This window comes from Suncus etruscus, chromosome 16, assembly GCF_024139225.1.
Source record: "Suncus etruscus isolate mSunEtr1 chromosome 16, mSunEtr1.pri.cur, whole genome shotgun sequence".
NCBI classification, from domain to species: Eukaryota; Metazoa; Chordata; class Mammalia; order Eulipotyphla; family Soricidae; genus Suncus; species Suncus etruscus.
The window spans coordinates 33,173,655-33,199,692 of NC_064863.1; the positions used below are offsets into that span (position 1 = coordinate 33,173,655).

Here is a 26,038-nt window from a genome sequence, read left to right on the forward strand (position 1 = left end):
GTGTGCATTTAGTCATTTGAGTATATGCCTCTGATAACAAATATACTTTGCAGATGATGAGGTCACAGCTCAATGTCAAAGGAGCCTTATTCATAAAGCGAATGAAGGAGTCATTCATTACCCTGCAAAAGTTCTAAACTCATTTAACATTTATTTCCATTTGCTAGTCAATTACCAGCTGTCAGAGCATATTAAGTATTGTAAATTTGAGTCAGAAGCTGTCACCCCTAAGTGTATTAACTTTCTCTAATCACTATAGGTAGTGATTTGTCCTCTGAAAGAATGATATTAATCACCAACTTACATCTGTCTGCATGATGGTATAAAATTGCCACTGGCTTCCATTTCCAAAGTGAAGTAAATCAATGTAGACACCAAAAATGAAAGCAGACAGTCATGAATTATGAGTATTTCCATTCATGTTAACAAGCTTCTTATTTTTCCCAGACAGTAAAAAAGAGCAACCAATTTTCAAAGCTTTTTGCTTTTGGTATTTTAAATACAGTTTATTATTATTAATAATATTATCATTAACATTTATGGAGTATTGATTGTGTGCCAGGACTGTGTTAACAGATTTATAAAGCATTATACTAATCATTACACTAACCCCATAAGCTATTTATTATAATTCTACCATAGTTTGCGTCTTGTTTCTTTTTTTCTTTTAGTGCCCACATGCAATGGCACTACTCTCAGTTTTAGTGCTCAGGATCATTCCTGTTGATGCTCAAGGATTCATGTGATATCAAGTATCAAACCCAGGCCTCCAGCATGCAAATCATGCTCACCAGCCCACTGAACTATCCCATCACCACCCATAACTTGCATTTTGTAATGAATAAGTGGTTTAAAAAGTTGAGTAACTTGTTGCACAAATGACAGAGCTTAAGTCAAACTCAAGCAATTTAATCCCATAACTTCTTCCTTTGATCAGTAATAAATATCCATTGATAGAGTTTCATGTTTACTAAATTTATGTAATAAAAATTTGGGGGGGGGTGCAAGCATACCCAGCAGTGCTCAGGGTTTACTCCTGGCAGGTTCAGGGAACTAACTATATGTGGTGCCAGCAATTGAAACCAGGTCAGTCATGTGCTAGCAAGCATCCTCCCTACTCACTGTACTACAGCTCAGCATGTAATAAACTGAACGGAAATAATGACAATAGGAATATGCATCCATTGGTTTGCAGCTCACAAGTGTCCAAACCACTGCTGCTGATCTGGCCTTTTCCCCATGGCAGCAAAAGGGGCTAACTTCAGTTTCAAGCATAATGTCATTTAGGCACAGGGAAAAGGATTCAGCAAAGAGTTGGACCAAACCATAGTTTATAATCAATCACAAAAGAAAAAACTTTCCTAGTTATACCTCATTAATAAAAATTATTTCAAATGGCTACCCTTATCAACATGGATAGCAAGCTAAAGGAAGTTGAGGGTGATTAATGGAGATAGGTTCTCTACAGTTTTGAGAGTATATAAACTTGTTGAAATATACTTTTTCCTTACCAATACTTCTTTCTCTTTCTCCCAGCACCACCCTCTCCATGAGTCTTCAGGTCTTACTTTGTAAAATGTATTTCCTAAATTCTTTGTATAAATTGTAAAGGAAGGGTTCCAGTCATTGAATCAGGAAGCATTGGCTGCAAGTAACAAGAACTATGGCACACCTAGAACAAATTAATGAATTTCTTTTGTTTTTGTTTTTGTTTTTGGGTCACACCCGCCAGTGCTCAGAGGTTACTCCTGGCTCTATGCTCAGAAATTGCCCCTGGCAGGCACAGGGGACCATATGGATGCCGGGATTCGAACCACCATCCTTCAGCATGAAAGGCAAATGCCTTACTTCCATGCTATCTCTCCGGCCCCAAATTAATGAATTTCAGTCATTTGTTCTATAAAGAAATTATCTCAAGTCTTTATTCTGTGCCACATACTGCTCCAGGTCATGGTTATCTGTGAGAAAAGCATTTAAGATAAAGAGACACACAGGTTTATGCAACAATTTCATGAAACATAAAGTTTCATGAAGCCCAAAGAAAGGAAGGCAGTAGAACCCTAAAGAGGAAGCAGGGCTGAGAAGTTATCAAGACTGCACACAGATTTTCTGATGTAGCATCTCTGTTCCCTCATCACTAGCTTCATCCTAATGATCAGTCAAGTCAGTGGGTAGAATATGGCCACCAGTTAATACCCGACCAGCTTAGGCTGAATCAAAATCTCTCAGAACCAGTCTAAATACCTACACAAACAGTGTTGAATCTACTGAGCCTGGAGATAGGAAAAGAGAGTTACAGGAGTTACTGGAAATGGCGTGGGTGGTTATAAAAGGTGTCTACTTCAGCAGCAGTCCCTGGTTGCTGTTACTATCTCTTGACTTACAGTGTTTTCCTAGACATTCTGACTATCCTCCAGACCCATATTCTCTCCTACTACTCCAAGAATTTGAAAGCTCTCTAGACAGTGACCTGACAGTACCCAGACAGGGTTGAAGCACATGTTTAGTCCTCTAAAAATTTCCTGAGGCTTGCTCTTCAAGTCTGTGTTTTCACATATTTCCTCTCTTTCTCTTCCCTCACATCTCTCTTAAGTTTCAGTAAAAATTATTGTGCTTCATCAGAGATAAATACAATAAATAAATAAAAATAAACACAATAAATAAATAAAAATAAATACAATAAATAAATAAAAATAAAAATTATCTTTAGTCAACCTTTTCAAGTCACTGGTGTTATCTTAATTTATTAACTCCTTTCCTTCCAGTCTTTGTTTCTGTTCTCCAAATAATGGGAGATTTGGGTCTTGTTTCACAGTAAACTCCTCTAACTTGAAGCTAAACTCTTACAAACTAACACTAACCAATTTGGTTCCAAAGTACATGGTTGTTGCACTGTAGGTTGGTAGCATCTTTTATGGGCCTTATAAACTAAAAGTTCATAAGATATGCTTGCTGGTGATTGTTTTTTTAAAAAGTCTTTTCTTTGTTTCAAACCAATGAGTGTCCCCCCCCCTTAGGATTATACAACATTTCTGACCTTTAGCTAATTTATTTTTCTACAGGCTTCCGATTCTACTTCACATGGTGGAAAATGGACTGGGTGGGGCTCCTGGGGCAAATCTCTGCTCTCTTCAGCATCTGCCACAGTAGGTAAGCATTCTGCATCTGGATAAAGTTCAGAAGCCTGATAGGATAAGACATTTGATCATATCATCTGCTGATAGTTGAACATAGCTCATAAGATAATTAAAGCAAATCACTTTTAGTGCTTCCTTTTCTAAGTGCTACATTCATATATATTAACACATTTATTCCTCAGAATAACCCCAGTACCCTAAGGGGATATTCTTATTTTCTCCACTTTAGAGATAAGAAAGCAGAATTACAAAAAGGCCAAAGTTTATTCCTAAATCTTATCTCCTAGATTGAATAAAATAGACTGGTATGAATAAAATAGACTGATGTTTAACCACTGTATTACTGTATTATTTCTTAACCTCAAAATGCCTAATTTTGCAAAGCCATTTTATCTTGAAGGTGGAGAAAGATGAGGATCAGGACAAGGGAACCATAGTAATATAGTTTTTCTATGTTTAGCTACAGTGTTTTGTCCATGAGAATCTTGTGATAAGTCATATATTGGTCCCAGCCATTGTCAAAACCAGACACATAAGAAGGCCTTTACTTCCCTATTTCAATAGATCATGACCTCTTGAATTTTAAGAACCAGCTGTATAATTAAATAGGGTTAATATTAGAAGGATAGGAATCCTAATTCCCTGTCTGTCAAATATCAGGAGTTAACTGTCAGGAAGTAGATGGTGGCCATATAAATTCTGACCTCTCTAATGAAAGCCTACAAAGTGAATCTTTTTCATTGCATTTAACGGGTCAGTTTTGTGGTGGAGAACACACCTGCAGGTGAGAAGGATACAGAGGAATCTGTTATGGTCTGTTTTTGTTTTGTTTTTGTGTTTGTGTTTGAGGCCACACCTAGCTGTAGCCTTCAGAAGTTATTCCTGGCTCATACTCAGGAATTGTTCCTGGTAGGCTTGGGACCATATGAGATGCCAGGAATCGAACCTATGTCAGCCACATGCAAGGCAAGTGCTCTATCACTGTGCCATTGCCCTGGCCCCCAACGTTTTCTGATCAATACCTGCAGACACTCTAATTCCTAGGAAAAAATCTTTCGAGTTTTTTGAGAGACTCTTTCATTGGTCTGTATGAAAGACTGTTAAGCTTTCTGAACTAAAAATGCAGACCCTAAAGTTACAAAGTTAAAATAAGGCAAAGAATGCAGTCATCAAAATTTGGGATTAGAGAGATAGTACAGTGGGTAGGACACTTGCCTTGCATACAGCTAGTCTAGGTTCAATTTTCATCACCCCCTGAGACAGGATTAATCTTTGAGCAAAGAGCCTGAACATCAGCAACAGTTACCAAACAAACAAACAAAAAAGAATATAGGCGCCCAAATCAGGAAGCTCTTTTTATGTGAGTAAAATAGCCAAGTATTTTGGATACTTCCAGTTATAATTAAGATATATTGCCTAGAGCCCCAAACTGCTTTAATTTATAATAAAGTTAGTGCTCCAGAAGGTTCATGTTAGACAAAACATTTGTTTTCTCACTGTGGGGTGTGTGTGTGTGTGTGTGTGTGTGTGTGTGTGTGTGTGTGTGTGTGTGTGTGTGTCTAGTAGTAGTAGTAGTAGTAGTAGTAGTAGTAGTAGTAGTAGTAGTAGTAGTAGTAGTAGTAGTAGTCAGAGACTACTCCTTGCTCTGTGCACAGGGATTACTTCTGGAAATACCCAGGGAACTATATGCAGTGCCAACGATTGACTCAGGGTTGGCCACATGCAAGCAAACACCCTATCTCCTCTGGTTTCCTAAGTAAGAGTTTAAATACAAATTTAACCAAGCACTTTTTTGTTTTGTTTTGTTTTTTGGGTCACACCTAGCAGCACTCAGGGATTACTCTTGGCTCTATGCTCAGAAATCACTCCTGATAGGCTCAGTGGACCATACGGGATGCTGGGATTCGAACCACCATCCTTCTGAATGCAAGGCAAATGCCCTACCTCCATGCTATCTCTCCAGCCCCTAAATACAAATTTAATTTGGAAAAGTGAGAGTGGGATATTATGAGAAATTCCAGCTTTCTAAGGCCAGAAAGATGACTCTGCAGACTCCACCCAAATCTTTTCCCAAGGCATGCATTGTCCCCCAAGCACGACACGCGTGTAGCCCCCATGCACTGCCTTTTGAAAGCAATTCCAATGTGATGCTCCATAGTCAGGGAATATGAGGAAAAAAGGGTTGTAACTAATTGTGCTATATAGAAATGTACATAATATTTATTGACCCTTTGCTGCTCTGTTTTCTTCCTGTTATATCTTTTGTCTTTCTGCTTTAATGGAGATTGAGAGGTTGAGATAAAATGAAAAAAAAAAGTGACTTTCTCAATGTGACATTAGATGTTTCTCAGTCAACTATTCATTTTGGAAAAACCATAGTCTCTTGTGTTGCTTCATTGGGAGTTACATTAGCATCACATTTTAAGAAGATCCAATCTGTCACCAAGTCTTGATGAGTTCATAAAATGCAGTAAAAACAGTTATTATTTAAGGAAAGTGTATGGGATATTATTTTATATTATTTTCAAAGTGATGTTGTGAGAACCAGATATGATATTTTATATTATCTTAGCCTGATGTTTTTCTGTAATATATCGCTAAGGTAAAAGTAGAAGACAATAGCCAATTTGTACATTTACAAAGTAAAGTCACCAACGAAAAGATTCATAGATAAACAGAGCAACTTATTTGTAGACACAACAAAAGTATTTTACTCTTTTAGTTTTGACAGTGTTATAAACCCAAACACTTACTCTAGCAGTTTCTAAGAAGGTTAGATTTATCTGAGCTATATGTTTATCTTTATCTACCATCTGCAATTGTTCTCCATTCCCCATCTTCTCTTAGTAACACAGTTTTTTCCTTCTGCACATTTTAATAAAACTCATATAGCAGCCCTGTCAGAAATAATGACAGTGTTGATTATGGAGACTGTCAGACCTGTCAAAATGACACTATAGTGAGAATTATTAACAGTATAAATCACAATCAATTATCACATACATTCATTCCTGAAAGCAGCATTGCTGATGTGTGAAATGTCTCAAGGATCATCAGTATAGAAAATAGCAGGGTTAATGCTGGGAGCTTGTCCACAGTCCTTAAAACTTCATGTAAAAAAGGAAAAAAGGAAGAAAGAAGAAAAATGTTTGACAGAGAGGCAGGCTTGGAGGGGTGGGAAGCAGGAGGGAAACTGGGATATTGGTGGTGGCAAATGTGCACTGGGTGAAGGATTGATAACATATAACTGAAACTATCATCTTTGCAACTGCATCTCACAGTGATTCCATTTAAAAATTATTAATTAAAAAATAACAACAAAAATGTGTAAGGCACACACAGAGGGTTAATGAAATCCATAATAGGTCAGCAAATTGCTTTTGTTTTGGGGCCATACCTGGCAGTGCTCAGATCTTACTCCTGGCTCTACATTCAGGGATTATATTGGGGGACCATACGGGGTGCTATAAATCAAACCCAGGTTGGCTAAGAGAAAGATTAATGCCTTACCTAGACCTCAGAGCTAGGGAACTTCTGTCAGTTGAATAGCAATTCTTAGCAATTTAAAGAAATGAGAGTGTCTGGCTGCAGACAGGACACCAACTTTTGTTACAGAGAAGGAAGAGTTTTATAAAATAAAGGTGGATTTTTTTTTCTATTTTTGGTGCTCTGCATTATACTTTCACTGGTGGTGGGGAACAACAACATCATCAACAACTGCTCTTAACTACTATTTTGTTTGTTTGGTTGCCATACCAGCAGTATACAGAGCTTTTAATTCTGCACTCAGGAATTACTCCTGAAAGGATTCAAGCTACCATATATGGTAACAAGGGATCAAACCTTGGTTAGCTGTGTGCTAGGCAAGCACCCTAACAGCTGTATAATTGCCCAGCCCTCTATCTTAACCTCTTTTATGGTTTTGTTTGGTTTTTTTGTTTTTTTGCTTTTGGGTCACACCCGATAGTGCTCAGGGGTTACTCCTGGCTTCAGGCTCAGAAATCGCTCCTGGCAAGCCTGGGAGGACCATATGGGATGCCAGGATTCAAACCATCATCCTTCTGCATGCATGACAAACGCCCTACCTTCATGCTATTTCTCCGGCCCTTTTGTTTTGTTTTTGTATCTTAACCCTTTTTATCTCTTGTATTCATTGGTAGAAAACTCTCTAAAAGGCAGTCAGTATTTTTCATCTGTCTTATGTTCTCAAATTTTACTCAAATAAGAGTGTGAATTGGTAGCAAATTGAAAAGTGCCATTAGCAATCTCTGTAAAAAATTTTAATTACTTGTGTTGTCTAGTCAAGTAATTGTTGAACTTTTGCAAAAGTTTACTTATATATTTGTTTGGTTTTTTTTGTTTGTTTGTTTTTTGTTTTTTTTTTTTTTTTTGGTTTTTGGGCCACACCCGGCGGTGCTCAGGGGTTACTCCTGGCTGTCTGCTCAGAAATAGCTCCTGGCAGGCACGGGGGACCATATGGGACACCAGGATTCGAACCAACCACCTTTGGTCCTGGATTGGCTGCTTGCAAGGCAAACGCCGCTGTGCTATCTCTCTGGGCCCTACTTATATATTTGTATTGAGATGTTCAAAATATAGAATTCACTCTGCAAATTCTTATCAGGCAGACACCATCAAGGCAATTAGACAAAGTATTGAACAGGGGACATGAATCCTGGCCCTAGTCAGCTTAGCTGCTACACTCATTCCTGAAAGCAGCATAGCTGATGTGTGAAATGTCTCAAGGATCATCAGTATAGAAAACAGCAGGGTTAATGCTTGGAGCTTAAGAAGAGAGTGCCAACAAGTCAGACCTGTTGTGAATAGAAGGATCATATAGAAGTGATCACACAGAGGCGAGTTCATGTAAAATTTATGTGGAACAAGATAAGGAGGGTGAGAGTATAGTGTAAAATATTTAGTTTCCCATTGGCTTTAAAGACCATTTTCTACCCTTTACTTTAAGTCTTTTGGTCTCTATGGCATGATTTTCCTGTAGGTAGCAGTTGATTTTTGTGTTTTCATCTTTCCTACCATTTTGTATCTTTTGATTATTTCCAGTTTTATTCAAGATGATTATTGATATATGAGGGCTGGCTGTTACCACTTAAGCTTTTGTTTTCTGGTTATTCGTTCCTTTGCTTCCTTCTCCTGATGTTTTGATCTGTCATTTTGTTTTGAAAGGTTTCTATGTGATTTTTCTCTGTTTCTCCTTTTTTATGCTTCATATCTCTATTATAGATTTTATTTGGTGATTACTATGGGATTAGGTTAAAGTTTTAAAAAAATGTTGAGGTAAGGATAGTTGAGCAAAGAGGATGATGAGAAGAGGTATGTGTTAAAAATATGAGCACTTGGTAGAAACCCCTTCCCCCAAAAACCCAGAGATCCTTAGAAGGGATCTGCCCACTGGAAGTTGTTCTTTGCTCTGGGAGGGAAAGGAGAGAGATGGGGGGCATTGGTGATGGGAATGTTGCACTTGTGAAGGGGGTTGTTCTTTATATGACTGGAACCCAACTACAATTATGTCTGTAATCAAGGTGCTTAAATAAAGATATAAAAAAAAAGAAAAAAAATCAAAATCTCAGTTAACAAACCAGTAGAGCAGGGGTCTCAAACTCGAGGCCTGCAGGCTGTTTGCAGCTCTTGTACAACATTTTGTGGCCCTGCCCTAGAGAAATCTTTTTTTGTTTTGTTTTGTTTTGTTTTAGTTGTTTGGGCCACATCCCCCAATGTTCAAGGCTTACTACTGACTTTGCACTCAAGGATCACCCTGACTTTGCCTCCTGCGGCCCCCAGGTAAATTGAGTTTGAGACCCCTGAGTAGAGTAAGGTAGCAGGTTCTAAAATTAATTTTAAAAGTGTGGTATTTCTGTATATTAATAATAAACTGGAAGAAAAAGAAATTTAAAAGACAGCTCATTTTAAAATGGTGTCCAAAGGCATTGTGTATCTAAGAATTAAGCTAACAAAGGAGGTAAAAGACCTAATCAGTGAAAACTAAAAATCATTGCTAAAAAAGTAACCAGAAGATGACTTGAGGAAATAGAAATATATTCACAACTAATGGGTTGGAAGAATTGTTATTGTTAAAATAGCCTTCCTACCCAGAGTATTATAGAGATTCAGGGTGATACATTATAATTCTAAAGATATTCTTCACAACAAAGTCTACTAAAATTTTATTAGAATGATAAAAATCCCAAATAGCCAAAGTAATACTAAAAAAAAAAAAAAAAAGAAAATGAAAGCTATTGTTTCCCAGCTGTAAATTGTACTGCAAAGTTATAATAATCAAAACTGCATGGTGCTATAATAAAGGCTCACAAACCAGTGGAACAGAATTGAGAGTCCTAAGTTAAACATCAAGTTTATAGGCAGTTAATCTACAACAAATGACTTAAATACATGAAGCAGATAAAAGAAGGTCTTCTCAGCAAATGGTGCTGAGAAAATTGGATATCTACGTGTAATAAAATGAAACTGTACTGTAACTCATACCACTCACAAAAATAAATACAAAGTGAATTAAAGACCTTGAGGTTAAACTAGAGTCCATAAAATATATTGAAGGAAACATTGGCAGAACTCTCCAGGAAACAGACCTCAGAGGTATAATCAACCAGAGATGATCTTAGAAACAAAGACAACAGAATAGAATAAAAAATGTGAGTAATTCGGGGGCTGGAGAGATAGCATGGAGGTAAGGCATTTGTTTTGCATGCAGAAGGTCGGTGGTTCGAATCCCGGCATCCCATATGGTCCCCCGAGCCTGCCAGGAGCGGTTTCTGAGCATAGAGCCAGGAGTAACCCCTAAGCTGCAGGGTGTAACTCAAAAACAAAAAAATGTGAGTACATCAAACTAAAAATTATCTTCACACCAAAAGAAACTCTAGATAAAATGAAAAGACACTAAATTAAAAAACAATTTTTCACACAGTACCTCAGATAAAGGGCTACAAACATCTTCAAAACACCCACTAAGCTCAATGACAAGTAGTCATACAATCCCACCCCAAAATGGGGAGAGATGAATAAACACTTCCCCAAAGAAGACATACTGATGGCCAATAGGCATTATTAAAAATTGCTCATCTGGAGCCTAAGCAATAGCGCACTGGAAGAGCATTTTCTTTGCACATGGCTGACCCAGGACAGACCTGGGTTCGCTCCCTGGCATCTCATATGGTCCTCCAATCCAGGAGCGATTTCTGAGTGCATAGGCAGGAGCAAAAAAAAAAAATTGCTCATTATTACTTTCGATTAGGGAAATGGTTTCTCACAGCACTGAGAATGTCATATATCAACAGGTCTGGAAACAGCCAGTGTTCGTGGGGTTGTGGTGAGAAAGGAACCCTCTTTCACTTCTGGTGGAAATACCATTTAGTTCAGCCTTAATGAAAAACAATATGGAATTTTTCAAAAATGTAGAAATAGAGCCACATGACACTATGATACCACTTCTTGGCATCTATCTCCCAAACACAAAAATGAATTTGATAGAATTTATGTACACCTATGTCTATTGTAGTACTTAATATAATAGTCAAATATGGAAACAACCTAAATGCTCAACAACAGATGCATGGATCTAGAAATTGTGTTAATATATAACAAAGAATAGAACAGACTAAAAGCATGTGATTTTCTGTGGCAAGGGTAGAACTAGTGGACATCATGTGTGAAATAAGTCAAAAGAAAGGGGATAGACATATCTGTTGGACTATTCATATTTGGAACCTAAAGACATATAGTAAGGGACAAAACAGTGATCAAAGGCAGCTGAACTGGAGAGTTGGTCCACAGAACTTAGCTTATGGGTCTGGTGGGGGATTGGAGCCAGAGGGGTATTTGGAACGTAGGTGGAGGGAAGTGGGTACCTTGGTGGTGAGACTTGTAAATTAGAATACTCAAATATCTTTAAAGTTCAAGTCATCAAGGGAGAAGAAGGTCCTTAGAATGAGTTCACCAGTGCTCTGTTGTGGGATCCTTTAGCACAGGGTGGCAAACACGCGGCTCTCGAGCCACATGCGGCTCCCGGCCAAAATGAATGCAATGAATGCGGCTCTTTGCCTCTTATCACTATTTTGTACACTGTGGCTCCTTGCCAAGTTTGGATTTGGTTCTGCTGCTTCTGAGGAGGGACCTCTGAGGAGAGATCTCCGAGTGCGGAGTCCCACCCCCAGGCTGCGTCCTCCTGTCTCCCGTCCGACGGAAACAACTGCTCGGGCCAGCGAGTGGGGGGACCCGTGTGTCACACGTTGGGTCACATCTGGCCGTTAGTTCTTAGTGTGGAGGACGCAGCACACCCTCACCATCACTGCAGGATTTTGACCCTCACTCAAAATGGCAAAATGCAATATGTGTTTAATAGATTATTGTTAAAATTAAATGCTTTTGTGTGAGTGTTTTGTCTGTTTTGGCAGGTCACTGTGTGGTGTGGCTCTCTGACTCTCACAGTTTAAAATTTTGGCTCTTTTTCTTGTTTGCCACACCTGTTAGCATATGGGAGGGACCTTGAAACAGAAGGTACCCCTTGAGCAACTCAGTTGTCCAGGGGTTTCCCATAGAACTGTTTGTTATTGCTCCCCTGAGACATAATTTGGTAAGAAAGGATCAAGCACCACCAGCAAACCTCTTTCATTATCTTGAGATCAGGGCAACCATCATTTAGTGATGTTTTGACCTTTGTGAAATTTCAATGATTTCTGAAAAAAGATAATTGGGGTATAAAAAGTATCATATACAGTTCCGGAAGATAGGTCGATGACTGAAAGCACTTGCCTGGCACATATGGTCTCCCAAACCTGCCAGGAGCGATTTCTGAGTGTAGAGCTAGGAGTAACTTCTGCCGGGTGTTGCCCAAAAAACAAAACTTAAGAAAGAAAAAAAAAAGACAAGTGATGTTGGGAGCTTAATTCCCAGTGCTGACCACCCACAATTCCGGGGTCCCCAGCCAAGGGAACGGAAATAGTAGTATGTGGTATATTAGGATAGCTGCCTGGAAAGAAGAGGGAGGATTCTAAAAGCATTCAAGCTATGCTGACCCAAGCTGGCTAGGGGCATATTAGGGAACAAGCTCCATATCAGAGATGTCCTTCATCTAGCTATTTGGTCAAGCTGAGGTCAGTCCAAATAAATAAACCATTATTTTTAAAATGAGAAAGCTCTTGATAAAGCAGCTGGTTTCTAAGGCATTATAGAAAAGAACTAACATGAAAATTTCTTTCCACCCTTTTATCTTTATTTTAATGACAGTCATTTTGCTAGATTCAGACTGTCATATAATAAAAACTTTTATTGACCTAATAATATTTAATATTTTTATACTTTTTATAATTTAATAATACTTCATTCTTCAAAATTACAAACATGTTTGCAATTGGGCCTCAGTCATAAAAAGAACATCCCCCTTGACCTGTGCAACATTCCCACCACCAATGCCCCCCATCTTTTTCCTTCCCAACCCTCTGCTTATATTCAAGACAGGTATTGTACTTCTCTCACTCATTACCATTGTTATGATAGGTTTTGGTTGTTGTTGTTTTTTTTTTTTTTTGGTTTTTGGTTTTTGGGTTACACCTGGCAGTGCTCAGAGGTTACTTCTGGTTCTATGCTCAGATATTGCTCCTGGCAGGCTCAGGGGACCATATGGGATGCAGGGATTTGAACCACCGACCTTCTGCAAGACAAACACCTTATCTCCATGCTATCTCTCCAGTCCCTTGTGTTATCTCTCCAGATCCTTGTTATGATAGTTTTAATGTAGTTATATCTTTAACTGCACTCACCACCCTTTGTGGTATGCTTCATAGCATGAGCTGGTCCTTTCAGCTCTCATCTCTATTGTCTCTGGGTAACATTACAATAATGTCTTTTATTTTTCTTAAAATCTCTAAATGAGGGGCCGAGTAGGTGGCGCTGGAGGTAAGGTGTCTGCCTTGCAAGCGCTAGCCAAGGAAGGACCGCGGTTCGATCCCCCGGCGTCCCATATGGTCCCCCCAAGCTAGGGGCGATTTCTGAGCACATAGCCAGGAGTAACCCCTGAGCGTCAAACGGGTGTGGCCCAAAAACCAAAAAAAAAAATCTCTAAATGAGTGGGACTATTCTGTGTCTGTCATCTCTCTCTCTCTCTCTCTCTCTCTCTCTCTCTCTCTCTCTCTCTCTCTCTCTCTCTCTGACTTATTTCACTAAGCATAATAGTTTCCATGTCTATCCATGTATAGGAAAATTTCATGACTTTATTTTTTTTCTGACAGTATTCTGATAATATTTCATTATATAAATGTACCAGTTTCTTTTTTAAAATTTCTTTAACTTTTATTGATTGATTGATTGATTGGTTTCTGGGCCACACCCAGCAGCACTCAGGGGTTACTCATGGCACTGCACTCAGAAATCACCCCTGATAGGCTGGGAGACCATATAGGATGCCAGGAATCGAGCAGGGTCCCTCCCAGGTCAACCACATGAAATGCCCTACCACTGTGCTATCTCTCCAGCCCCAGTACTACAGTTTCTTTAACCAGTCATCTGTTGTCCGGCATCTGGGTTATCTCCAAGTTCTGGCTGTTGTAAATAGCGCTGCAATGAACATTAAATTTAATCAGCTCTAAGTGACATACAAAACCCTCTGGTTATTGCACAATGATTGGATATTACACAGTGATTGAGCATGTACTTTCATTAAAAGAGGACTGGGGGTATGTGGAGTGATAGCACAGTGGGAAGAGCATTTACCTTGCAGACCCAGGCTTGATTCCCAGTATCCCATATGGTCCCCCAAGCCTTCCAGGACTGATTCCTAGCCAGGTGTAGCCCAAAAACCAACAACCAAAAATAAAAGAAAAAAGAAAGGACTGGGTTCAGGTCTTATCTTTGCCCTATGATGTCTTTGGGACTATGAACAAGATGTTTCTGTCACTAGGTCTCCATTTTTCATTTGTAAAATGGAATAGACTGTTGTCTTCCAAAGTTGTTGAAAAAAACTAAATGAGTTAATTTACTAGAAATACTCAGTTCAGTACCCAGGACTTATTAAGTATTCAGTGAGTATTACCATACCAAACGTTTTATGTATTTCTCCATAAAGATCTTACAGATCCCTAAAGTTGGGTATAGTAATCCCAAGCTCAGAGAAGACACATCAGAAATTCAGAGAGTTGAAGTAACTCACCAAGTCCCCACAGCTAGTAACTGATGGAACCAAGTTCTTCCTGTCTGCTAGCTTTAGGATGATTTTCACTAGAATAAGTGATAAACACCAGCTAATTATTTCACATTTGTACTGATATAAATCACACAGTATACCATATTTAAGCATTTTTAGCTTCTTTGCCATTTCTTTTGTTTTAGGTTTTTTGCTTTTGTTTTTGTTTTGATGGGAAGTGTTCCCTCTTGGTGGTGTTCAGCCAATTCCTGGCTCTGCACTCAGGAATTGCTCCTGAAACTGCTCAGGGAATTGCTCAGGGAACCATATGGGATGCCAGAGATTGAACCCAGGTCGGTTGCATGCAAGGCAGGTGCTCTACCCATTGTACTCTGTCCCCAGCCCCTGCTTTTTTGAAGTTCTTTACCTTCATTTTACTGCAATAAATCAAGGATAAAGAATAGCCCATTTTTAGAATAAACTTGGTTTTAAGAGAGTGGTTTGGAGGGTTTCATTTCTTTGAGAATTCTTAGGATTTTTCATTTATATGGAGAAAATAATTCATGAACTATATTTTATATTAATGTGTATGTTGGTCGTTTTTGCTCTTTTATTGGTATGTCCCTGTTAATCTCTGGGAATAAATTGCTCCAGGTCAGAAAAATAACAATGACTCTGTGTTGCAACTTCCTTGCTTTGGGCACTAGATGTCAGACTAAGTAAAGTTTTAGAAGTTTCTTCAAAGCAAGGAATGGCATTTTATGAAAAATTTTTTATGAAAAATCACAGCTGCATACTTTTAATGGAATGCAGCAGAAATGTACTTTTATTAACAAAAAAGTTCAAGGAAAAACTTTTAAATTAAAATATATAATAGGAAGAGTTTTAAGTATATGTAATTCTTTTTTGTTTGTTTGTTTTGGGTCACACCCAGCTGCCGTCAGGGGTTACTCCTGGCTCTATGCTCAGAAATCACTCCTGGCAGGCTCGGGGGACCATATGGGATGCCGGGATTCGAACCACCGTCCTTCTGCATGCAAGGCAAACGCCTTACCTCCATGCCCCATATGTAATTCTTTCATATCTATTACAGACCTCAGTAAAACTGTGTGTGTGCCTTTGTGCATGCGCGCACGTGTGTGTGTGTTCGCGTGCATGTGCGTGCGTGCGTGTGTTAGGAATAGTTGATTGTCTTATCTTTAAGATAAATACCCCCCCTATTTACAGGAATATTAAAAAGGGGGGGGTTTCTTCTATAGGCAAAGTGATTTTTCTAGAGGCAGTTTAGGAAAACAAGTCAGTGATCATTTGTGTTTTGAAATGGAAAAAGCACTTTCCCTTGGGAGGTACAGACAAGGACCTAATGTATGAGGGGGTCAAGATGAGGAAAAAAGGATATAATAAGATTCAATACACCACAAATGGTCTCTATAGGATGTGGATCATTTTTCTTATGTGACTTCAAGCAAAGAAGATGGAGTGGATGGTGTAGCCCAGCTTTCTCAAGCACAAAGAAAAAAGAAAATTCTTTGATCTCAGTTCATAGAAATCTAGATGAGAAATGTAGGTGGGAAATATATGCTTCTTTTTGTTTTGGGGCCACACCCAGTGGCCCTCTTGGGTGGGCATTCTACCCACATTCCCATTGGGAATTGGTCTGCAGGACACCAGCCACCATTTAGGGCCTCTATGAAGAAACGAAGAATAAAGTGTACACAAGACTATTTCTCTATCAAGTGCAGGGTGATTAGGTGGATAGAGTAGAGAGAGGAAGCTCAGTTCTGATTTTCCAAAGAGTTTTGGACTAGTCACAGTGTAGGTTCTGAGTATAAAGACTTGCCTGCCTAAGATGCAGTAAGCCAATTGCCCTTCTTTCCTGCTGACCATGGTTTAGCTGGTGCATTCCCCAAGACTGCATAAGACAACTAACCCTCAGATCATCTAGCTCTCATCTGGTTTTCACCATAGCCTCTCGAGTTTGACAGCTTCACTCCTGACCCTGAAATTTGTATACTACAGGAGTGCTGGGACCTTTGAAAGAGTGTACTGAGGTCCCATTGATTTAAGAAACTATTAATTGAGTATCTGCCACAGGTCAGACCTGCAAGGAATCAGAAAAGTTAATGATATGTACTATCTTGAGTTGCTTAGGAAAGACTAAAGAAAATAAAATGGGACACTATTTCCCGATGATGCCTTAGATTGGAACTCACAAGTGAAAGAGATAAGGAGAGACCAAAAGTAACCCCTACAAGCACCTCATGTGCTCTTAGTGCTCTTAGCCACCTAGTGAACAGTGACATCACCGGAGGTTGGGAGTTTCTGCAAAGGCAGCAGGGATAATGGTACCAATTGGAGCCTCACCTGAAGGATTGTGGACCATTCAATCCCCTGCAACAATGTCTTTCTAATAGATTGGGTACATCTAAAGCTTACACTATATCTGAAGGTCAGGCTGGAATTTGCATGGGCTAGGGAGATAACTTAAAGAACAAGGGTGTATGTCTTCCACACAGGAGCTCTAGATTCAATCCCTGTTATTACATTATCCCCTGTGTACACCACCTAAAGTGACTCCTGAACTGAAAGTTGCCTCTTGAGCACAGGCAAGTGTGACCTCAACATAGAAAAAAAAATTACCTGAAAAACAAAATCCCCAAGGCTGGAATTTGCAGACCCTGGATTGTATTATTTTGGTGTGGGTTTTGTGTGTGTGTGTGGGGGGGGGGGGTTTAGGCTATAACTGGCAGTACTCAAGGGATACTCCTGACTATGCATTCAAGAATTACACCTGTCGTGCTTTGGGGACCATATAAGATACCAAAGATCTAACCCTGGTCTACAGTGTGCAAGGAAAATGCCCTACCCACTATACTATTGCTCTGGTAACAATGCATCATATTTGTACTTCTTGACAGGTCATGGATTTTCAGCAGTCAAGGAAAAGGCAGGGGCCACCCTGGGGGCCCATACTGTCCCTGCTGGCTCCTCCGAGGGGACTGAACCTGAGGCTGAACGTGTCTCTCAAAGTGAGTCATGAATATTTTTATGGGGACCAGAGATGCTCTTAGGGGCTATGTATTTGTATTTGGAGTTGGATGTCTTTAGTACACCGTGTGCACAATTTGATTTTCAAGTTCACAGCAGCAAAACGAGATCTGAAGAGCAGTTTATATGTTTTGCAGCAGATGCGGCACCAACTCAGAACCCTGTGGATAGCCTGCCCACTTCCCCTTCAGCTGGGTCTCGGGGCATGCTGTCAGCCATCACCAACGCGGTCCAAAACACAGTAAGCCATGAGCAGCTTCCTTCGCCTTCCCAGTGCCTTCTTTCCACATCTCTGTTTATCTGGTGACCTCGATACAACAAAGAAAAGATGGCCTAGATCATAACTTTGGATGATGGTTTTGTTGTCCTTTCTCCTGCAGAGTAGGCGTAACCCTGCAACCAATATAATAAAGGCTTTCAACACAACGAATTATATTTTATGTTGAAAAGAGAGGCACTGCTGAGAAGGATCCTTTTCCAGTCTGAGATAGAGATATAATATGCTTTCTAGCTGAGATAGGGAGGACTTGGATGGGGACAGGAGAAAGCTTTTATAGAGCTGCAACAGCCATCTGTCCAACCTCTAAGATAATCTGTGTCCTGTAACCTTCAGCCTGAGTAATAATAAAGCTATTCCAAAAAATCTAATATGTTGGTAAGCACAGAGGGATGGGGGACATACTTGAACAGAGGTAGAGGGAAAGTGGACAGTATGGTGGAGGTTATGGTGCTGGAATGTTTTATGTATGAAAGCCTACGAATAATAAATCTGTAAACCACAGTAACTGAACTGAACAAAGTTATAGATAGATAGATAGATAGATAGATAGATAGATAGATAGATAGATAGATAGATAGATAGATAGATAGATATAGATATAGATACATACATTGCACATATATAAATTGTTGAAAAACATATTAATTATTGAGTCCTGGATGGAGGTGGATGATGGTGAGATGGATGGTTGGTATATATGGCTGGAGAAATGTTCCAGAAAGTAAGGCTCTTGCCTTACATGCAGCCAACAAGAATTCAATCATTGGTACCCCATATGAGGTCCTGAGCTCTACAAGGAATGATTCCTGAGCATAGAGTCAGTAGTAATCCCTTAACACTGCCAGTTGTGACTCCAAACCAATTATTAATTATAATAAAAGACCTGTTTTAGAGCCTCTAAAAACTCTGAGTGTCCAAAGTGACAGTAACTAATGAACCAGATTCATTCAGAGAATTCAAATGTGGGGATTGAAGTGCTCGTTACAGAGATTGGAATATGCATATGGTAATAAAATTTAATGTTTCAAAATTCCAGTAAGTTAGAAGGGAGAGATGCATGCAGTTGTGTGGTTGTAGTACAAGATAAACCACACAGATTAAGCAATTCTGTTTATATGATCAACCTATATAAGTCTTGGTGGTTTGAATCTTTTTTTTTTAAAGGAAAATAATAACTGACAGAGGGATTTTCAGGGAGATAATGTATGATAGAATCGTCTCTAAATTCAGTAGTTTGTGGAACTCAACCTGTCTTGTTTTCTGAAAAAAACTAATTATAGGTGGTTTTGTTAGTTTCTGAAAGTATGCATGAGCCTTCTGAAATAGACTGCAGAATCTACATACACATCAGGGCCCTAGATTAAAGAATTCTCTAAATTGGCAAGAATATTTGACATTTGAATATATTATACAAATAAATCTATTACTTAGTTAAGAATTTCTTCAAAGTCCAGAGCGATATTAAAGTGGGTATAGTACTTTCCTTGCTTTCAGCCAACCTGAATTCAGTCTCAACCTGAATTCACATATGGTCTTTTGAGCACCACCAGGAATAATCCCTGAGTCCAGAGCTAGCTGTAAGCTATGAGCATTGCCAGGTATGGCCCAAAAACAAAAAGAATTTTTTTCTTCAAGTAAAGATAGCATCTGAGACACCTCTTCATTTTTTTGTCTTTGATACAGATTAATTCATAACAAAGAACCAGTGAATTAATCCCAAACATTCTTTGAATTGTTTTTGTTTTCATTTTTGGGCCACACCTGGCGTGCTCAGGGGTTACTCCTGGCTCTACATTCAGAAATCATTCATGGCAGGCTCAGGGGACCATATGGGATGTTAGGAATCAAACCCTGGTCCCTACCAGGTTGGCAGCATGCAAAACAGATGCCCTACTGCTGTGTTATTGTTCTGGTCCTCTTTGAATTTTTCTAAACATCATTTGAAAATAGCATTTTAGGGGGCCGGGCGGTGGCGCTGGAGGTAAGGTGCCTGCCTTGCCTGCGCTAACCTAGGACGGACCGCGGTTCGATCCCCCGGCGTCCCATATGGTCCCCCAAGAAGCCAGGAGCAACTTCTGAGCGCATAGCCAGGAGTAACCCCTGAGCTTCACAGGGTGTGGCCCAAAAACCAAAAAAAAAAAAAAAAAAAAAGAAAATAGCATTTTAAGCCTTACAAAAATCTATGATGATAAATGCTCTTCTGAGAGAATAATATGGGATCCAATGCATGATGACTTCCAGTGAGGAAAAACTGTGATTTTATATTGATTTTCCTACTCGAAATCCTTCCATCAAGAATTTGCTGCTCCAGAAAACAGCAAAGGTGCACCTCAAACCTTATGCAGTGATCTTCTCTACAGGGTAAAAGTGTCTTAACAGGAGGCCTTGGTGCTCTGGAATTTATTGGCAAGAAAACCATGAATGTCCTCGCAGAAAGTGACCCAGGCTTCAAACGGACCAAGACCCTCATGGAGAGAACTGTTTCCTTATCTCAGGTTTGATAGCAAACTTCTGCAGTTTTTCCTTCCAGTCAGTAAAATAAATATATTTATTGTATTTTTTTATAGACAGTTGAAAGTACATGGTTCAAATCCAACTGATAGCAAGTTCTAGAGTGAAAATTGAGTTTCAACAATACACTCTCTTCCCTTGCCCCTTTATTCTTCATGGAGGATAATTAGTGTTATAGGTTTCTTATGGAGACCATCAGGATATAAATATAGGAGGAGAGATGGATGTATAGAGTATAAACACATACATATTATATATTTTCAGCCAAATGGTAGCATGCTAGCCAAATTTCCTACCTTTGTTTCTTTTAATTCCTGGGTAATTTTTTTATTTTTATTGTATTTTTAAAAATTCTATTAATTACATTATTTAAACACTTTAAATTTACTTTATTTGTTGTTATAAGGCTGTACATAATACAGTTGATATTTTTCACAGGCACAAAGTTATTTATGATTAAGTTTCAGTCATACAGTGTGCAACACCTTTCACCTTTGTACATTTCCTACAACCAATGTCCCCAGTTTCCCTTCCACCCTACTCCTGCCCACCTATGGGACCAATCTTTTGCTTCTCTCCCTCTTTTTCTCTCTCTCCCGCTCACTCACTATCTCTCCTTTTCTTTGTTCTCCTCCCTTTTAGATGCTGTAATTTGCAATATTGTTACTGAGGGATATCATGCCTATCATGACTTTCAGCACTCAGTTTTTGTCCATAGTGACTTTGGGTAATTTCTTAAAGATGGTCTATTTATATTGACTTGATCCAACTAGGCTGCCTTACAGACTACCATAGCCTTTGTGACTTGCTAGCAGCATGAATTTCTCATGGCTCTTGAGGCAGGGAATTCTGTGTCAGTGCCTGGTAAGGACCCCATCTTTCTCAGACACATCTTTTTTTTTTTTTTTTTTTTTTTGGTTTTTGGGCCACACCCGGCGATGCTCAGGGGTTACTCCTGGCTGTCTGCTCAGAAATAGCTCCTGGCAGGCATGGGGGACCATATGGGACACCGGGATTCAAACCAACCACCTTACGTCCTGGATCGGCTGCTTGCAAGGCAAACGCCGCTGTGCTATCTCTCCGGGCCCTCTCAGACACATCTTTATTCTTTCTGTGTCTTCACTTGGCTGGAAGGGATGAAAGGACCTCTGATTCTCTGTATAATGACACAGATATGGTTCAAGGGGAGAGGGGACCTCTACCTTTGTTACATGATCACGTTTAAAAACTATATCCCGGGCCCGGAGAGATAGCACAGCGGCGTTTGCCTTGCAAGCAGCCGATCCAGGACCAAAGGTGGTTGGTTCGATTCCCGGTGTCCCACATGGTCCCCGTGCCTGCCAGAAGCTATTTCTGAGCAGACAGCCAGGAGTAACCCCTGAGCACCGCCAGGTGTGCCCCAAAAACAAAACAAAACAAAAAAACTATATTCCATTGGGGAGTAGGTTTTAACGTCTGAGTTTGAGGAAGGGAGGTTATAAACATTTAGTCTTTAGTGAGTATTCCACTTAGTTCTACCATTTTCTCACTGGACAGTAATAAGCCAGTTACTTAACCCTCTGTATTGCTGTTTCCTTATCCGTATACTGGGAGGAAACTGGTAGCCTTGTTGTATAGAGTAAATAAGTTAGAATAAAATCCAACTTGTACTTAAGCTCACAGGAATGTTAGGTGCTGTCATTATTACGTAACCATTTGTTGGAAAATAGTGTCTGACTTTTCTGTTTGCAATTTTCTTCATATATGAAATAATGTCCTGCCTGTCTTCCTCCCTTCCATGTTCCTTCCCTCCCTGCTTCTTTATGCTACACTCTCTTAGCTACATCTTAAGAATGAGCTTCATTTCACACTTTTAGCTCTAAAATTTTCTTCTCTTCTTGAAAGAAATGAGGACTTGAAAGAAAGTGGAGGACTTTGTCTATATTTTGTTTACTCACAATAGTCAAAAAAATTAGGAGAATAGTATAGCAAGTAGGGAGCTTGCCTTGCACTAGGTTCTGTTTCAAATATGACAACAGCTCTCCTGATTTCAATATGGGAATGAGACCTAGTATATCAGATTTCTTTTTTGGTTGGTTTGTTTTGGTTTTGGTTTTTGGGTCACACCCGGCATCTCTCAGGGGTTACTCCTGGCTCTATGCTCAGAAATCGCTCCTGGCAGGCTTGGGGGACCATATGGGATGCCGAGATTCGAACCACCATCCTTTTGCTTGAAATGCAAACGCCTTACCTCCATGCTATCTCTCCAGCCCGTATATCAGTTTTCTTAAAGAGAAAGAGGATAGGGGTATGAGTTGGGCATATGACACCTGGAAGAGCAAATTCAAAACTAGAGTTTTATCTTTGGAAATTAGATAAATATTAGCTTTTAACTTTCTTGATTTTGGGGTGGCATCACTGAGGTGTGCTCAGGGATTAGTCCTGACCCTGCACTTACATATTACTCCTTATGGGACATAGGTCCATATGTAATGCCAGGAACAGAACCTGTGTTAGCCACATGTAAAGAAAGTGCCTTACCCAGTATAGGCCTGTAAACCCATGGGTTTTTATATAATGACCTCAAGTACCAAAAAGAGAATGAGGCAGTCTTATGATATAATAAAACAATAAAAAACACTAAAACACAATAAAATGACACAATAAAAATACACAATAAAAATCTATTATTCCATGCTTTCCTTATGGCCAATGGGTGGCCAATCTGTTTCTTGTACTCTCCACAGACACTACAGAACCCTATAAGTTGATAGTCAAGTGAATTTAAGATGATCAAAATCAAGAAAACAGTACAAGATACTGGAAATGACTGACATATTTGTGTTCATTCTGTTATTTTTATTTTTCAACCTGCAAAAATAACTGGAAAAATTATCAACATGAATAGAAATTCAGTTTACAGTCCCAGTTCTGGAGACTAATCTAAGAATTGATCAGCTAACATGATAGTGAGTATCTGGTTAGGATTACGTGATGAGTTTATATTTTATTAATATTTTCATTAAAGCTGTTTAGTAAGTATACAGGCTCAGATTTTTAAATTATAAAACTCAGATAAAATCAAGCCCGCTTAATTCTGCTTTGAAGTCTGCCTTGGTGTAGAAATTGCAAGTCAAACCTCACTCTGTAGTTTCGACTTGCCACTGTACATAAACTGTGTGCTTTGAAGAAAAGTGAGCAGTTTAGAAAATAAGATGTTTCTTCACATACATGGAAAGTACATCATTGCAAGGCACTGTGAAGCTATTTTTGCAATGCTATTCCCAAGTGTAGAATTTTTTTTCCTTGTTTTTGTCATGTACATAATGAACATACACAATTCAAAATGCAATATTATAAGAAAAAAATCACCAATAATTTTTAAAAAGTCATGCTTGAAGGAATTCCAAATAGAGAATTTATCTCAGCTTCCTGTCTTTTTTTATATGGTGGAGATGGGGGGAGAGAGCCATACTCGTCAATGCTCAGGGCCCACTTTTGGAGGGACTCAGAAAACCATACACAATACAAGGAATTGAATTGGGTTCAATTACGTAAGCCCCTGACCTTTATACTATGTCTCCAGTACTTCCACCCCCTATATCATATTGTGAGATGAGGCTCAGAAGCATCTTTCAAGTTTACAAATCTGTCTTTTTTTTTGCAGCTGATAAGGGAAGCCAAAGAAAAGGAAAAGCAGCGACTGGCCCAGCAGCTCCCAGATGAGAGAACTGTGCACTACGGGCTGCTATTTGATGAGTATCAAGGTTTGTCACACTTGGAAGCCCTGGAAATTCTGTCCAATGAAAGTGAAAGCAAGGTATGAAAGCCTGTCATTTTGAAATAACCTATTTGTGTGTGAGTTTTCTAAAACATGAAAGTCACTGTAAATCCATCGCTAAAATACTCTTTCAGGAACAGAGAGATAGTACAGAAGGTAGGGCGTTTGTTTTGTACACAACCAACCCATATTCAATTTCCAACATCCTATATACTTTCCCCAAACCAACCAGGAGTGATTTCTAAGCTCAGAGCCATGAGTTACACCTGAGCACCACTAGGTATGCCCCCCAAACCAAAAAAAGTAAATAATATAAGACACTGCCTTTCAAAATTTTTTTAAACTTTATTTATTTATTTATTAGGTTTTGGGGCCACACCCAGTGGTGCTCAGGGGTTACTCCTGGCTCTGCGCTCAGAAATCACTCCTGGCAGGTTTGGGGGACCATATGGGATGCCAGGAATCAAAACCAGATCTGTCCTGGGTCGGCCACTTACAAGGCAAATGCTCTACCACTGTGCTATCTTGCCAGTCCAAGCCTTTCAAATATTTTCAACTTCTTTCCCATCAAAATAAGATTGGTTTACAAGACTGGATTTCTTTACATTTTAAGATATAGTGTTACCTAGACAGCTTCATATTTTTAAAATCCACCCTAGTCACTTAGTCACTGCTCTTGTTATTGTTGCTATAACTGTGGGAGTGGGGGTCACACACATGCCTGGCCATGGAGTTTGGTGCCCCTGCTTACAGTGCTCACCAGTTTCATCAGGTTGTGGCCCTTGCACAGATTTATTGGCTGGGACACTCTCTGAGGATCACTGTGCTGCTTATACCTCTGGCTGTGGAATCTCCTGCAGCATTGGGTCCACAGACAGCTGAGCTTCTAGGAGCTGCTTGGCTCATAGGGTGCATGTTGCAGGACCAGGGATTGAACTCACTACCTTATGTTTGCAGAGCAGATTTTCTAAGCCACTGTGCTTGCCTGGCCCCCCAAATATCTAATTATTCATTTATTGACTTATTTTGGTTTGGGAATCACATCCAGCAGTGCTCAGAGTTTACTCCTGGCTCTGTGCTTAGGGATCTCTCCTCACAAGGCTCACAAGACCATATTGGCACCAGAAATCAAACCCAGGCTGGCCCCATGCAAGAAAAGTGCCCAATCTGTGGCACTAGGTCCCAAATACCTCATGTTTTTAGACCCTCATTGTATGTGCTTGTACCAGGTCACACATCCTGAGAAGCCTGATGACCCCTCTTGATCCATATCAATTCCTTTCTGCCCAGTATCAAGCTGTCTCACTGACCAGCTCCAGGAAGGTGGATCTCACCTTCACCCATACTTCACAGTGTGGAAGCCTGTGGAGAATCTCAGGTTGGGAGGCTCCTCCATTCCTCCTTTTGGTGATGCAGCATCATAGATGCCCACCAGGGCCTTGTCCTCATGCTTCCCAAGGGAAATCAAGCAGCCCATGTTTCTCCCAAACTGCAGGTCTGAAAAAATCATACAATTTGTAGCAACATGGATAGAATTAGAAAGTCTCGTGCTGAGGGAAGTCACTGTGTGCCAGGGGATAGGTACAGAATGATCTCACTCCTACTGGGGATTTAAACATACACAGCAAGGTAGCAACAAAGGGCCAGAGGCAACACAATGGGAGAACTGATCTACACAATCAAGTTGAGTGGGGGAGGATTTGAAAGGGATAAAGTGTGGGGGGCTGAGGGGAGGGAGGTGTGTATACTGGGGCTGGGTGTCCTGTTGGTATTATGTTCACAAGAAACCATCATTAGCAGGATTGTAAATCATAGTAGCTCAGACAGTTTCTTTGATTTTTTTTAAATAACAAAGAGAAGAGAATTATTCCTGTCAATTATATGTCAACTATAATATATGCAGTTCTGAGACAGCTAGATGAAAGTTATTTATATGCCATGTAAAACAGGAGCAACTCAATTACTTCGTATCTTAGTCATTGGTAGATGCCACTGGCATTTTTTTTCTTCAGAGATTTTTTTTCATGTGTGATAAATAAAATGGTGGTGTTAAGACATCTATGTTAAATAGCAAATGTCTGTAAAATTGTAAGGCTCTTGTACCATTTTTGCACCATTGGGAGGAACATCGAAAGATAAAAAAAAAAAAAAGT

At 39.6% G+C, this 26,038-nt stretch overlaps 1 protein-coding gene across 2 annotated transcripts in view; it reads left to right on the forward strand.

Moving 5' to 3' along the window:
• The window catches only part of FAM114A1 (family with sequence similarity 114 member A1), a 78,962-nt gene that overhangs the window by 21,961 nt on the left and 30,963 nt on the right, over window positions 1-26,038 (forward strand). Inside the window, exons 3-7 of one of the 2 annotated variants that reach the window (XM_049790146.1) lie at window positions 3,063-3,150; window positions 17,205-17,315; window positions 17,472-17,575; window positions 19,975-20,109; window positions 23,772-23,924. In XM_049790146.1, the coding sequence (XP_049646103.1) occupies window positions 3,063-3,150; window positions 17,205-17,315; window positions 17,472-17,575; window positions 19,975-20,109; window positions 23,772-23,924 (591 nt within the window). Of the gene's footprint in view, window positions 1-3,062; window positions 3,151-17,204; window positions 17,316-17,471; window positions 17,576-19,974; window positions 20,110-23,771; window positions 23,925-26,038 lie in introns of those variants that run through there. The other variant, XM_049790147.1, reaches the window with a different exon arrangement.